At 46.3% G+C, this 16927-nt stretch overlaps 1 protein-coding gene across 2 annotated transcripts in view; it reads right to left on the bottom strand.

Annotated features, from left to right (window-relative positions):
• The window catches only part of TRIM37 (tripartite motif containing 37), a 442208-nt gene extending 425978 nt beyond the window's left edge, over positions 1 to 16230 (bottom strand). For both annotated transcript variants that reach the window (XM_082244828.1, XM_082244829.1), the window contains exon 1: positions 15860 to 16230. In XM_082244828.1, the coding sequence (XP_082100954.1) occupies positions 15860 to 16018 (159 nt within the window). In that variant the 5' untranslated portion in view covers positions 16019 to 16230. The remainder of the gene's footprint in view (positions 1 to 15859) is intronic.
• Positions 16231 to 16927: the final 697 nt, after the last annotated feature.

The following is a 16927-nucleotide window of genomic DNA, read 5'->3' as shown; positions in this document are numbered from 1 at the left end:
GCAAATTGCGCCAAAGTCGCGGTGCACGCGACTTCACAGGTCACCCCCGAAGTCGTGCCGCTTCAGTGTGAACCGGCACTTAGGGACTAGTAAACTGAAATAGATTACATTGTTATTCTTGGGTTCATATATGCTTTACAAAGCAGTCAATTTAAAAGCAAGCTCCCAACTGACCTGCTACTGCTTGCACCATAAAGAAATTCATACTGAATTCCTTCTGTTTTCAGCACTTCCACATCATACAAATCGGCTGTAGCATGTTTTCCACATTAAGCGCTTACTTATACCTTCATCTATGGGCAGTTCAGATTTTTTTTTTTTTAACCACTTAAGCCCCGGAAGATTTTACCCCCTTCCTGACCAGGGGGGTATTTTGCGATTCGGCACTGCATGACTTTAACGGACAATTGTGCGGTCGTGCGACGCTGTATCTAAACGAATTTGGCGTCCTTTTTTTCCCCCACAAACAGAGCTTTCTTTTGGTGGTATTTGATCACCTGTGCGAGTTTTTGATCACGCGCTATAAACAAAAAAAGAGCGTAAATTTTGCAAAAATAGCAATATTTTTCAAATTTTTTTATATGAAATTCCCCCCCAAAAAAATGTAAAAATCAAAATTTTTTAACATTTTCGGCCAATTTGTTTTATGCTACATATGTTTGGTAAACAAAAAATCGCAAAAAGCGTATTTTGATTGGTTTGCGCAAAAGTTATCGCGTTTACTAACAAAGGGAAAGATTTTTGTCATTTTTGTTGTTTTTTTTTTTAACGCGTAATGGCGGCAATCTGCGATTTTTTTTGTGGTACTGCGACATTGCGGCGGACAGATCGGACCCTTGACTGACATTTTTGTGACTTTTGGGGGTACCAGTGACATTTCTACAGTAATCAGTGCTATACATATGCACTGTTACTGTAAAAATACACTGGCAGTGAAGGGGTTAACTTTTTTTTGAAAGGGAGGGGCTATGTGTGTCCCTAGGGGCGTGCTTTCTACTGTGATTGGCTGTGGCTTCAGATGTATGAAGAGTGATCAACGGTTCTACATAGTAGAACCGTATGATCATCCTTCATACACAGGGGAGAATGACAGGCAGCTTGTTTACACAAGCCGCCTGACTTTCTTCCCTCTCCCCCGCCGTTCGCAGAGTGACCGGCGGACATCGGGTCCGCCGGTCACACGCGCGGGGGAGGGGGCCGTGACAACGCGGGAGCGCGCCTCCGGCGGCGCGTGCTCGCTCCCTAGACCCTCACAAGCCAGTGACGTAGCCCTACGTCACTTTGCCTGTGAGGGGCTGACCGCCGACGTAGATAGTCGTGCGGCGGTCGGCAAGCTACTCAGACAGAAAGATTTACCAATGGCAACTAAAGACATGCTTGCTGTCTAGTTGTTATCTCCCTATAATGAAGGCAGTTGTAGATCTGTTCCGTGATTTTGTATTTTTTCACTAATTCTGCATTGTCCTATAAGGTTATACACCCGGCATTCTTATGACTTTCCTTAATTTTCTACATTAGGAGTTTTAGACAATTAAAATAAAAGTGAAGTTTTAGGCCACAGTGGGTTAGGTGCGTGGGTATAGCGCACCCCTGCTTAGGTTTCTCTATTAACCACTTAAGCCCCGGAAGATTTTACCCCCTTCCTTACCAGGGCCTATTTTGCGATTCGGCACTGCGTGACTAACGGACAATTGCGCAGTCATGCGAGGCTGTACCCAAATTAAATTGACGTCCTTTTTTTCCCACAGAGCTTTGTTTTGCTGGTATTTGATCACCTGTGCGATTTTTTGATCATGCGCTATAAACAAAAAAAGAGCGACAATTTTGCAAAAATAACATTTTCACATTTTTTTTATATGAAATTCCCCAAAAAAAAACGTAAAAAATTAAAATTTAACATTTTAGGCCAATTTGTTTTCAGCTACATATGTTTGGTAAAAAAAAAAAAAAAATTGCAAAAAGCGTATTTTGATTGGTTTGCGCAAAAGTTATTGCGTTTACTAACTAAGGGAAAGATTTTTGTCATTTTTGTTGTTTTTTTTTTGTTAAACGAGCAATGGTGGCGATCTGGGATTTTTTTTACGGGACTGCGACATTGCGGCGGACAGATCGGACCCTTGACTGACATTTGACACTTTTGGGGGTACCAGTGACATTACTACAGTAATCAGTGCTATACATTAGGGCTGCAACTAACGATTAATTTGTCTGTCGACTAATCTATCGATTATTTTTACGATTAGTCGACTAATCTAACTATTATTTTGATTTTATTTTATTTTTTTGCTTAATTGAGTGTTTTTTTGATTAGCTAATTAATCCTGTAATTAATACAGACCCCTCAGTAAGCCCCCCTCCCAGTACAGACCCCTCAGTAAGCCCCCCTCCCAGTACAGACCCCTCAGTAAGTCCCCTCCCAGTACAGACCCCTCAGTAAGTCCCCCCTCCCAGTACAGACCTCTCAGTAAGCCCCCCTCCCAGTACAGATCCCTCAGTAAGCTCTCCCACCTTGTACAGAGGATGGATGAAAGGATGGAGACACGGATGGATGAATGAAAGGATGGAGACACGGATGGATGAATGAAAGGATGGAGACACGGATGGATGAATGAAAGGATGGAGACACGGGTGGATGAATGAAAGGATGGAGACACGGGTGGATGAATGAAAGGATGGAGACACGGGTGGATGGATGAAAGGATGGAGACACGGGTGGATGGATGAAAGGATGGAGACACGGGTGGATGGATGAAAGGATGGAGACACGGGTGGATGGATGAAAGGATGGAGACACGGGTGGATGGATGAAAGGATGGAGACACGGGTGGATGAATGAAAGGATGGAGACACGGATGGATGAATGAAAGGATGGAGACACGGATGGATGAATGAAAGGATGGAGACACGGGTGGATGAATGAAAGGATGGAGACACGGGTGGATGGATGAAAGGATGGAGACACGGGTGGATGGATGAAAGGATGGAGACACGGGTGGATGGATGAAAGGATGGAGACACGGGTGGATGGATGAAAGGATGGAGACACGGGTGGATGGATGAAAGGATGGAGACACGGGTGGATGGATGAAAGGATGGAGACACGGGTGGATGGATGAAAGGATGGAGACACGGGTGGATGGATGAAAGGATGGAGACACGGGTGGATGGATGAAAGGATGGAGACACGGGTGGATGGATGAAAGGATGAAAGGATGGAGACATGGATGGATGGATGAAAGGATGGAGACATGGATGGATGGATGAAAGGATGGAGACACGGTTGAATGGATGGATAGATGGAGATGTGGTTGGATGGATAGATGGGGATATGGGTGAATGGTTTGAGGAGTTGCTTTGAATATAATTAATGAATTAAATAGCATTTTTTGGTTTGTGACGATCACATGCAGTAAAGTTCCGTTGTAAAGTGAACCTGTCACCAGAGAAAAATGGAGGCTGTCAAAGCAATGTCACATTCTGCAAATGCTAGTTACTTGGCTGTCATGTTTATCCTCCTGCTTTAATACATGGTATCCTTTATCTGGGACAGGATATACATAGGAAACATATACATCATCTTGTTATTGTGACAGCCAGACAACCTGCATCTTCAGGAGTGGATTGGGGATGACAGTCTCCATGCATCTCTATGGATAGGTTTGCTTTAAAGAGACGATAACATTTTGTATATTAAATTATATATATATATATATATATATATATATAATCATGTTGGGGGGACCATGTGACTGAGGGGGGAGGGGGTACTGCCTACCCTGGAGTTGTGTTTGAAATAACTAGAAATGCGCAGGAAATCCACCATACAGAATTTATTGACAAGTAATAAAGATCAGTCTCAGGCAATCACTATCACTCTCAGCTGAGTCCAATGAGAGATGAAAATGAGGGTCACATGGCGTTCTATTACACTTCATAGAGAAAAGACTGCGACTTCTCTGTCCGCCCTTATAACAAATGTAAAAAATGTGGCAACAATCAAAAAAAAGAAAAAAAGGGAATTTTACTAACGTTTGCTCCTGCAGAGCATTGCAACCACATCACTGCCTCAGTGTGCAGAGCGTCGCTCGCCTCCGGGATGTCATGCCGCTCACTGCCTCAGTGTGCAGAGCGTCGCTCGCCTCCGGGATGTCATGCCGCTCACTGCCTCAGTGTGCAGAGCGTCGCTCGCCTCCGGGATGTCATGCCGCTCACTGCCTCAGTGTGCAGAGCGTCGCTCGCCTCCGGGATGTCATTCCGCTCACTGCCTCAGTGTGCAGAGCGTCGCTCGCCTCCGGGATGTCATGCCGCTCACAGACACTCTGGACTGGAGCGCAGCGGGGGCGGGGCAGTGCAGCCTGCAGCGGCCCCAATCAATGTAGCGGCCCGGCCGAAATGCGAGCAGGGGGCGTGTGACGTCACGCGTGACGAGTCAACGCTTTTCACGCACGTCGACGAATTTTAGTAGTCGACGAGTCGTGACAGCCCTACTATACTTATGCACTGCTACTGTAAAAATGACACTGGCAGGGAAGGGGTTAACTTTATTTGAGAAGGAGGGGTTAAGTGTGTCCCTAGGGGCATGCTTCTTACTGTTATTGGATGTGGCTGTGTGTGTGTAACTGTAGAGAAATACGATCCTGCCTAGCAGGACCGTATGATCTCTGCACTTACACAGGGGAGAATGACAGGCGGCTGTGTTTACATTAGCCGCCTGCCTTTCTCCCGCTGCACCGGACCATCGGGTCCGCAGCTCACAAGTGCGGGGGGGGGGGGGTTTGGGATTCCATGAACGAGCGGCCCGCGCTCACCCCCTAGAGCCTCACAGGCTAGCGACGTAGTACAACGTCGCTTGGCCTGTGAGGGGCTGACTGCCGACGTAAATAGTCGTGCGGCGGTCGGCAAGAGGTTAATTTTTCACATGTAAAAAACAATCTTACAGTATTAGTATACATCAGGTAGTTATTTGTTGGTTTTGGACTTTTGCTTGAGGTCAGTATTTATCATGGGCACTTGGGCTTGGTTCACACATTTTTAAAAAGACTGCAGTGCAGCAGTGTTAATTTCGTCGACTAAAACCGACTAAAACGTTTTCGTCGACTAACACAATTCAGATGACTAAAATACGACTAAAACTAAAATGGCATTTTAGTCAAAAGACTATAACTAAAACTAAATCGAAATTTGCTGCCAAAAATTAACACTGGTGCATGCTCAAAGCACAAATAATAACATATTAGATTTTTCACTCCAGGACCAGCAGTAGTATATAATGAGTTTGGAAATTGTAGAGAAATGCTTAACCACTTAAGCCCCGGAAGATTTTACCCCCATTCCGACCAGGGGGTATTTTGCGATTCGGCACTGCGTGAATTTAACGCACAATTGCGCGGTCGTGCGACGCTGTACCTAAACGAATTTGACGTCCTTTTTTTCCCACAAACAGAGCTTTCTTTTGGTGGTATTTGATCACCTGTGCGATTTTTTGATCACGCGCTATAAACAAAAAAAGAGCGTCAATTTTGCAAAAATAGCAATATTTTTCACATTTTTTTATATGAAATTCCCCCAAAAAAAAATGTAAAAATCAAAATTTTTAAAAATTTTCGGCCAATTTGTTTTATGCTACCTATGTTTGGTAAAAAAAAAAAAAATCGCAAAAAGCGTATTTTGATTGGTTTGCGCAAAAGTTATCGCGTTTACTAACAAAGGGAAAGATTTTTGTCATTTTTGTTGTTTTTTTTTTTAACGCGTAATGGCGGCGATCTGCGATTTTTTTTGCGGTACTGCGACATTGCGGCGGACAGATCGGACCCTTGACTGACATTTTTGACACTTTTGGGGTTACCAGTGACATTTCTACAGTAATCAGTGCTATACATATGCACTGTTACTGTAAAAATACACTGGTAGTGAAGGGGTTAACTTTATTTGGAAGGGAGGGGCTGTGTGTGTCCCTAGGGGCGTGGTTTCTACTGTGATTGGCTGTGGCTCTAGCTGTAAGGACACTGATCAACGGATCTACATACCAGATCCGTTTTATCAGTGTCTTTGCAGCGAGGAGAATGACAGGCAGTTTGTTTACACAAGCTGCCTGACATTCTCCCTCTCCCCCGCCGATCGCCGAGTGACCGGCGGACATCGGGTCCGCTGGTCACACGCGCGGGGGGGGTCCGTGACCACGCGGGGGCGCGCGCTCGCTCCCTAGACCCTCACAAGCAAGCAACGTAGCCCTACGTTAGTTTGCCTGTGAGGGGCTGACCGCCGACGTAGATAGTCGTGCGGCGGTCGGCAAGTGGTTAAATAATGCATTACAAATTACAATTGAACTACACCCATTTGATTATAGATGACTAAAATGAGTTTTAGTCGACTAAAATGTAGGGCGTTTTAGTCGACTAAAATATACTGGAGTTTTAGTCGACTAAATACGACTAAAACTAAAACACTTGCAGAAGACTAAAATAGGACTAAAACTAAAATGCCATTTTAGTCCCAAGACTAAGACTAAAACTAAATTGAAATTTGCTGCCAAAATTAACACTGCAGTGCGGTTTTGTTCATCAGTTTAGGTGTGAATCTGTACTTGAAAGAAATCGCACCTAAACCGGATTAAAAAAAAAAAAAAAAACACACGACCAGCCCTCAGGATATGTGAATAGGCTCCATCGAGAAGGCTTTCCCCACCAGTGCACAAAGCAAGCTCCATAAAGACATTGAAAAGGCACACAAGCAAAGCTGCTCCAGGTAAGTGATTTGCTGTCCATCTCCTAGCCACTTGAAGTGAAGGTGCTAGCACAGTTCATCTCCAAAACAGTGCCAGGACAAGGTCATCTGGTGCCCAGGGCGAAGATGGAAAACTGCGACACCCCCCCCCCCCCACCCCAATAAAGAAAAAGTCAGTGTCATTTCAAAACCAATATTTCCCATAGACGCCAATGTTAAAAACCAGGAACAGTGCCATGTCAAGCTGACTGAGATTTCCTATAGATGCCAATGTTAAAAACCGGGAGTAGTGCCATGCCAAGCTGTGTCCGTACTCGTGAGTGTATGTAAAACGGGGTATGCCTGTATTTTAAATATCATTGGTAATTATTTAACATCACCTCTCCTCTCCCCTCCAGTTCCTGATTAATCAGTAGATACCCCTCTGCTTACTTTTGAGATTCGCTACCTGGTTGGTTGGTTCCTCCTCTTCAGTCACACTTCACTCGCTGCCCGGCCACTCTCTATGATCCTTTCACAGCCCACCTCCTGGCCAGCCTCTTGGTGGTCATGCAGTGCCAGGACTCAGAACCACCTGTCAGGTGGCAATTACTCCACGGCTCTGTCTGACAGAGAAGTGGATGCCGGGTCCTAGGCTTGTGCTGGGTGCAGGAGCGTACTTGGCACATTCTTACAGCTCTGCAGCACTGTAGCGCGGCCGGAGGAAGTCACAAACTTCTGCCCAGAAAACGTTGGGCAGCACACTGCCAGTACATCAACTGCGCCCCCCCCCCTTCCTACAATAAACTGTTCCGCCCAGGGCACCCGCCCCTTCGGCCCTGCTCCAAAGCTACAATAAAGAAAAGGATCTGGAATCGGCTGCACCTCTTCAACCTTTATTGTAGGTTGCATAAAATCCTCACAGACAGTGTTGGATACAGTTGTACCCAACACGGTCAGTGAGGATTTTATGGAACATCCAAGGTTGAAGAAGTGCAGCCAATTCGGGTTACTTTTCTTTTCTGTGTCCATAAAGACATGGTGGAGGAACTTGACTAGCCTGACCTCAACCCGATAGAACACCTTTGGGATGACTCAAGTGCAGAAACTGCGGGCCAGGCCTTTTCATCCACATTAGTGCCTGACCTCACCAATGTGCTTCTAGAAGAATGGTCAAACATTCCCATAGACACACTCCTAAACCTTGTGTACAGCCTTCCCAGAAGAGTTGAATTGGTTATAGCTGTAAAGGGTGGGCAAACTCAATGTTGAACCCTACGGAATAAGACTGGGATGCCATTAAAGTTCCTGTGCGTGTAAAGGCAGGCGTCACAAAACTTTTGGTAATATAGTGTACATGTGAACTCAGCCTTACAATGCATGTGTGTTTTTTTTTTTTTCTCAAAGAGACCATAGTTTCAGGTTTTAGTGGGCCTGCCCTGATATGTGGGAGATAATTTGTAGCCCTCAAGTCTTTTTCCTTTGCCCAAATGACTGTTTCCTCAGGAGAGCCCTAAAGAAGTCTTTGGAGGACAAGCTTTTGCAGGTCCCTAAACCGCAGAATCTGCCTGCTTTAGCTTAGGTAGACCAAGATAAGATTTGCAAAGTCTGTTACTTCCTCCCTATCCTGCATCTCCTCTTCCGACACCCTTGTTGGCAAAATAGATGCCCTTAATCAGGTGTTTTCATTCTCCCTTGATTCCTTTGCCCCATTATAAACTCAAACTGTCTCATTCCCCCCGTCAAGCTCCATGGTATAATTCTCACCTACGTTCAATAAAGGCAGTCTTGCCGAGACTGGAGTGCAATTGGCACCGGTCCAGCCTGACTGTCTTATCAGGTTTGGAAGGACCATTTGTGTGTCTATAAGGGTAAAATTGGGACTGTTCGATTAATCTATTTCTCCTACGCTATTGAAAATAATCCTAGCAACCCTCGACAATTGCCATATTAAAACCTCACAGTCCCTCCACATCACTAGCCTTAAAACAGCTCTGTAACACATTAGTAGTAACACATTTTTGAGTAGTTCTCCTCAAAAATTGACAAAATAAGGCATAAAATTCTTACCACACCATATTTCATTCACATCACTTCCTGACACACCGAGTTTTACTGCTTCTGATCTCTCCCACTTGTCTCTAATTGACACTGCATCCCTGATTAAATTGGTCTCTAATATTAAAGCTTCCACCTGCATACTTGATCCTATTTCCACCCATTTATTTAGATCCCATTTTGGCTCTATGCCCCATTAGTCTCAATATTATAAATGACTCCTTTAGCATTGGTTTTGTACCAAAGACCCTCAAAACTGCATAATTTTGGAGTCTCAGAAGTGGCTCTAAGATTGGATTAAGTCATATTTCACTGATCACTGTCAGATGTCAGCTTCTCTTGACAGATCCAGTCTGAAGTTGGTCCAGTCAAGTAAAGTCTTCCTCAGGACTTCAATATGTTCAAAATTCTGCAGCCAGAATAATGACTAGGTCTGGTACAAGTGATCATATTACCCCTATCCTGGAGTCCCTGCACTGGCTTCCCATCAGGTTATGCATAGACTTTAAAGTGATTTTTCTTTTTCATTTTTAAATAACAAAGATGTTATACTTACCTCCTCTCTGCAGTTGGTTTTGCACAGGGCAGCCTGGATCCTCCTCTTCTCGCATCCCTCGTGGCTGCTCCTAGCCCCTCCCTCCTGTTGAGGGCCCCCACAGCAAGCTATGGAGGCACCCGATCCGAGCTGCAGCTCCGTGTGTCCATCCAGACACGGCACTGCCATTTGGGCACACCCCTCTCTCTCCTGAATGCCTAACTGACTTTGACAGCCGCGGGAGCCAGCGGCTGTGTCTCAGCCAATCAGGAGGGAGAGTCCTCGATGGCCAAAGGACTCGTGGAAAATCACTGGATAGAGATGGGGCTCAGGTAAGTATTATGGGGTGCTGGGGAGGCTGCTACACCCAGAAGGTTTTCTTATCTTAATACATAGAATGCACGAAGAAAAAAAAACTGTTTACAACTTCTTTAGGATCCTTCTACCTTTAACGCTACTCATGGCTTGGCACCCCATTATCTCTCAAAACCTTTATCAACTTACTCCCCCTCACAATCTCCGCTTCTCAAAACTGTCTTCTGTGTGTCCCCTCTACTTGCATAAACTCAATGGGAGAAAGAAAGAGCCTTCTCATTCTATGCTACAAAATTCTGGAATTTCCAAAGAATATCTCATTCAAATCAAATTTAAAAAAGTTATTTTGATAGTTTATGATAATAAATTTGTCCCTTTTTCCCCCTTTGTGTTATCCTATGTATTCCTTGTGTTTTCATTGTAATGACAAAATTACACATTAAATAATACAGTACTGGACACTGCAAAATGTCATTTTAAAACACCATATACACTAGACACATGCTGTATAGACTACATACAGGAGCATGTAACAGAAACAACAATTCTAAACACTACACAAAAAGCACAACAGCACAGCATGTTCTTTCTAAAACAGTTGCTGGGTCAGTGATCAAGTTAGAAACTAGTGAAGCCATAGGCAGCCAGGCACCTTCCCTTTTCAGTGGGACATAGCAACAGCATATTTCACCATGCTAGGTTCCTACAATACAAGATGTATACTGGGGATAGACCAATAGAATTTCTTCAGGGCCGATACTGGTACCGATTATAGGCGGATAACATGTGCAGATATTATGTACATTTAGGCCCTGTTCACACCTGAACATTTTTCAGCTTGTAAAATGCTCAGCTCTGAAGATCCAAAACTCCCAACAAGAAAAATCCTATTTTCATTTTGGTGATGGTTAAAACACTTTTCAGGCTTTTCTTTTTTTTTGCCTTCCTTGTAGACACAACAGGAATGTAGAGGACATCTTTCTATAGCGAGGAGAAGCCCCTCTTGTGACCAGAACAAGTGTCCCCATTGGAAGGTTTTGCTATATTTGCAATTTTTAAAATACTCTGTATCAGTTAGAAATTTACCGAAATTGGTCAGACCAAGGGCCCACCAGATCCCTCAGGGGACAAAAAAAAAAAAAAACTTGCAGCCGCGCCATGGCAACCATCTTTTTGAAGCTTGGGCCCCAGCGTGCACTAGTCATCATCATAGGAAGGGGGCCCGGCCTGAGTAAAAGAAGCCAGGTGCGTGGGACATGCACTGGGCTTCTGCGACCCAGATAAGGCAAAGGCTTCTGCCTCCCTCTCCTCGGAAAACAGTGTGTGGAATGGTGGATATGGATCAGAGAGGACACGCCAGCCACCCAAAGCAGGGTGCACTGCGCAAATCAGCCACCAACCTACAGCAGGGAGCCTGGACAGCCAGCCACAGCAGGGTGGCAGCCACTAACCAACAGCAGGGAGCTAGGTCAGCTACCCACAGCAGGGTGCACCGTGCCAGCCACCCACAACAGGGAGCCTGGACAGCCAGCCACAGCAGGGTGCACCGTCTGTGCCAGCCAGCCACCCACCAAAAGCAGGGAGCCAGGCCAGCCACCCAGTGTGCAGTTTATAGGTATTGTCATTTTTCTGTTTGGGGAAGCCATTTAACAGGTTGCCGACCGCCGCACGACGATATACGTCGGCAGTCAGCCCCGGCCAGGCAAAGTGACGTGTATATATATATATATATATATATATATATATATATATATATGTCACTAGCCTGTCACTTGCTAGAGAGCCAATAGCGGGCGAGCGCGCACCCGCGGAGGCGCGCTCCCGTCCCAGCAAGTCCGTGCGTGTGACCGGCGGACCCCATGTCCGCCGGTCACTCGCCGATCGTCGCTGCAGGGGGAGAAAGTCAGGCGGCTGATGTAAACAAGCCGCCTGTCATTCTCCCTGGTTTAGAAACAGTGATCATACGGTTCTACTATGTAGGACAGTTGATCACTGTTCCTACACTTCAAGCCACAGCCAAACACAGTAAGAATCACGCCCCTAGGGACACACACACCACCCCTCCCTCTCAAATAAAGTTAACCCCTTCACTACCAGTGTAATTTTTACTCTAACAGTGCATATGTATAGCACTGATTACTGCAGTAATGTCACTGGTAACCCCAAAAGTGTCAAAAATATGTCAGTCAAGGGTCCGATCTGTCCGCCGCAATGTCGCAGTACCGAAAAAAAAAAAAAATCACAGATCACCGCCATTATGCGTTAAAAAAAAAAAAAACACCAAAAATGACAGAAATCTTTCCCTTAGTTAGTAAACGTAATAACTTTTGCGCAAACCAATCAAAATACGCTTTTTGCGTTTTTTTTTACCAAACATATGTAGCAGAAAACAAATTGGCCAAAAATGTTAAAAAATTTAGATTTTTTAATTTTTTTGGGGGGGAATTTCATATTAAAAAAATGCGAAAAATATTGTTATTTTTGCAAAATTTACGCTCTTTTTTTGTTTATAGCGCAAAAAGTAAAAACCACACAGGTGATCAAATACCACCAAAAGAAAGCTCTATTTGTGGAAAAAAAAGGACATCAAATTCGTTTAGGTACAGCGTCGCACGACCGCGCAATTGTCCGTTAAAGTCACGAAGTAAAAAAAAAAAAAAAAAAAAAAAAAAAAAAATCGCAAAAAAACCCCCTGGTCAGGAAGGGGGTAAAATCTTCCGGGGCTTAAGTGGTTAATAGGTTGTTTTTCAAGCACTTTGTTTTTCCCAGTTGTTTTACTTTTAATGTTTAAAATTGTAATAAACCTGGTTAGTATATATCATTTGTGTAGAAATTGTGTTGGATTTTTTAAAACTTTAAGGCTCTGTTCACAAATTGGCATCCGGATTGCGGGCAGAATTGCCACGATTCAGGCTGCAATGCCGAATTATTGCAATCGCGGGACGCCCATGCGATTCCTGGGACTTGCAATGGCACCCCAACCGTGTTGGTATTTAGCCACAATTGTCGCCTGTCGAATCGCGGTAAAATCATGCAAACAGAATCGCCGGTCGCCCAAAAAAAGTACAAGAACTACTTTTGGGCGACAGGCATCCTGTGATCCTGTTTGCGTGATTTTACCGGAGGACAATCGTGACAATATTGCGCTGCGTTTGGGGTGCCATTGCACATCACGGGAATCGCATGGGCATCCCGCAGTTTGCAATAATTGGGGATCATGGGCAGAATCTCAGCGGCCTTTTGCTTCGGACGACAGAACGCTCATATGTAAACAGGGGCTATTGAAATAAAAAAAATGTTTTGGCTTTGGACATTGGAGTTGTTTATTTAGTAAGTTTCTTATTACAATACTTGCAAGACAACAAATGTAACATGCAGGTTGCGAACACTGAAGTCAGACAAACTCAGCAGAGGCATTCATACTTAACCAGGGACCACAAATGTTAAAAATGTTGTTTTGAAAAGCCCCGACTTTGTAAATGAGTTTTAATTCCACTAGTACCATTGTGCATGCTTAGTGGAGTGTCATTGGGGACGGCCGCTGCCACCCAGAAGAGATAGCTGGCTCCCGAAGACATCAGCAAAGAAGATGACAGAGTAGGACCTGGCAAGCAGCAGGCTTCTGCAGGTCAACATTGGGTTCTCAGGATGGGTATCACATTTGGCTAAACCCAGCAAACAGGTTGAAGTAGTTGTAAAGCCTTAAGCAGTGGCGTCAGGAGGGGGGGCTGAAGAGGGGTATAGCCCCGAGTGGGCCTTCAAAAAGCCCCGGGTCTCATGTGGATTGTTGACAGTGATTAGCCCTGAGTGTACAATATGCTGCTGCTTCTCCTCCTCCTCCTCTCCGTTGGGCCTGTACTGCCTGGCCTGCCACACTGGTTGCTAGTATCGCCTGGCGTCTAGCAACCAGTGATGTCACTCGTCACATGACAGCAGCAGCAGGAGAGGCTTCCAGTGCTCAGAGCGGAGGAGGATTTCAAATTCCTCCTCGGCTCCTAGAATTAGGTCCGCCTCCACCCACCTCCCTCTTCTTCAGGCTGCAGCGTGGCTCAGCTCAGAGCCGAAGGAAGCGACAGCCCAGGAGGGCAGAAGACACAGATACATACACCCTAATGCATGTAAAGGTTACATAGTTTGTGAGACTGAAAAAAGACACCAGTCCATCCAGTTCAACCTATAATGTGTGTGTGTGTGTGTTTGCTGTTAACCGTACATTGTATACCCCTGTATGTTGTGGTCTTTAAGGTGCCCATCTAATAGTTTTTTGAAACAATCGATGCTCCCTGCTGATACGACTGTTTGCGGAAGAGAATTCCACATCCTTACTGCTCTGACAGTAAAGAACCCCTTACGTATTTTAAGGTTAAATAGCCTTTCCTCTAGTTTTGGTGGGGGCCACGTGTCTTATTGCATTCCCTTTCTCTGAATAGTTTGTTCCTTATGCTAGGGTTGCCAGTACAGTATTTGTACATTGATATCATATCCCCCCTCAATCTTCTCTTCTCCAGAGAGAATAAGTTCAGTGCTTGTAGTCTTTCCTCATAGCTTAGATCCTCCATTCCCCTAATTATTTTTGTTTCCCTTCTCTGGACTTTCTCCAGTTCCAGCACATCCTTCCTGAGGACCGGTGCCCAGAACTGGACGGCATACTCCAGATGTGGCCGGACCAGAGTCTTGTAGAGAAGTTTAACACTTTAAGGCTGCATTCACACCTGAGCTATGTGGCAACTTTTTTCATGTGACACATAGGGCAGCCCATTCAGTTGCTCCAAAAATCCACCACGGTAACACCTATACCCCTTTTAGAGCAGGCTTTGGCGTGTTTTGTCACATAAAACTTTAACACTTTGGGGAACCCAAACAAGCGTTCTGAAAACACAGGCAGAAACACATGATTCTGATACACTCAGATGTGAACGGGCCCTTAGCAGGGGGAAGTAGTTCTTCTAACCCCAGGGCTAATTCTGCAGTCACCAACAACATATCCTCTAGAGACGGTAGTAACGAGAGGCTGACTCTAGCAAGTGTCAAGTCGTGGGCATTTGCAGAATCTCACCTGGACCCGCTGATAATCATTTGCAAGAAGAATAAGGTGTACACACACACACACACGAGGAGCGCAGGCACCCAGGATCTCACACACACACCACGAGTGCAGGCACCCAGGATCTCACACACACACCACGAGCGCAGGCACCCAGGATCTCACACACACACCACGAGCGCAGGCACCCAGGATCTCACACACACACCACGAGCGCAGGCACCCAGGATCTCACACACACACCACGAGCGCAGGCACCCAGGATCTCACACACACACACCACGAGACCAGGCACCCAGGATCTCACACACACACACACACACACACCACGAGACCAGGCACCCAGGATCTCACACACACACACACACACCACGAGACCAGGCACCCAGGATCTCACACACGCGACGAGACCAGGCACCCAGGATCTCACACACGCGACGAGACCAGGCACCCAGGATCTCACACACGCGACGAGACCAGGCACCCAGGATCTCACACACGCGACGAGACCAGGCACCCAGGATCTCACACACGCGACGAGACCAGGCACCCAGGATCTCACACACGCGACGAGACCAGGCACCCAGGATCTCACACACGCGACGAGACCAGGCACCCAGGATCTCACACACGCGACGAGACCAGGCACCCAGGATCTCACACACGCGATGAGACCAGGCACCCAGGATCTCACACACGCGATGAGACCAGGCACCCAGGATCTCACACACGCGACGAGACCAGGCACCCAGGATCTCACACACGCGACGAGACCAGGCACCCAGGATCTCACACACGCGACGAGACCAGGCACCCAGGATCTCACACACGCGACGAGACCAGGCACCCAGGATCTCACACACGCGACGAGACCAGGCACCCAGGATCTCACACAAGCGACGAGACCACGCACCCAGGATCACACACGCGATGAGCGCACGCACCCAGGATCACACACGCGATGAGCGCACGCACCCAGGATCACACACTCGATGAGCGCACGCACCCAGGATCACACACTCGATGAGCGCACGCACCCAGGATCACACACGCGATGAGCGCACGCACCCAGGATCACACACGCACAATGAGCGCACGCACCCAGGATCACACACACGCATGATGAGTGCAGGCACCCAGTCTGACACATATGATGACTGCAGGCCCACAGCCACAGACAGACACCTGTCATCATCCCCCCTCACCTCCACACTCTGCTCGTCCATTTCCTCCAGTTTGGGCTCCTTGATCTTGCAGTAGTGCAGGGATTTCTTCCTGGACCTGAAGTAGGTCAGGTATCTAAGGGTGCTGCACAGACAGGTGAGGAAATTATCAGTAAAACGCCCCCTTTCAGCTGCAGACATGCAGCAGCCGGTGCAATGGAGGAGAACTACAGGGATGGGAGGGAGAGGATGACGGCAGCGGCGGGCGCACTTAACTCAGTCCTGCTAGATGAATGAGCGGGAAGAGAAAACAAGGCTGCGTTCCATCAGGACATGAATCCACCGGCAGCCATATTGAACCGCAGCCCGTTACTGAGAGACGAGCGACGCCATGGCTAAGCCAGCCGGGGCATTGGGCGGGGCCAATGATGTCAAGACGTGCGGGGCGTATACGGCGTCTTGTTGCTCTTCTGACTAGAATGTAGGCATTAGTGGGGGGGAGTTATGCATTGATTGGGTTCTATAGAGCAGTGTGTCAGGCTCTTATGCTGCTCCTAGCATTCAGAATACTTCCAGAGTTTTCAACCAACATTCATATTTTTAAAGCGTACAAACATGTGTGACTTTAGGGCTCTAAAAAAAAGCTGCTTTTGCAGGCATTTGAGCTTTTATTTCCGCCTGAAGAGGCTTGTGCTGTTTTTGTGCTCTTTTGCATGTTTTTATTGAGCATTTTTTAGCATAAGTTTTTTTTTTCCCACAAATCCTCCCCTCAGCTCATTTTTTTTCTATTTTGTGCGTTTTTGAGATTTTTTGCACATTTTTGGGGCACTTAGGGCTCTTTCACACGACCGTTCAGTTTTTTGGCTCTGCTACGGTCCTATGTTTTTTTTTTTTCATGGACACGGATGACACTTGTGTCATCCGCTCCGTATGTCCGCATATCATCCCATCCGTTTGCGGATGATATACGGTAGAGATGCACTGAAATTTCGGCCACCGAAATTTTCGGCCAAAAATGGGTTAAAAATGCCGAAATTAATGGCCGCCCTGAGGAAGGAGGAGGGCGCATCGCAGGTTAGAAAAGACACGCCTCTCAATGATGTCCCTACT

The sequence above is a fragment of the Pelophylax lessonae genome (assembly GCF_965119305.1).
Source record: "Pelophylax lessonae genome assembly, chromosome: 2".
In the NCBI taxonomy this organism is placed as follows: Eukaryota; Metazoa; Chordata; class Amphibia; order Anura; family Ranidae; genus Pelophylax; species Pelophylax lessonae.
The sequence above is the reverse complement of the archived record's forward strand: the minus strand, read 5'-3'. Positions and strand labels throughout refer to the sequence as shown.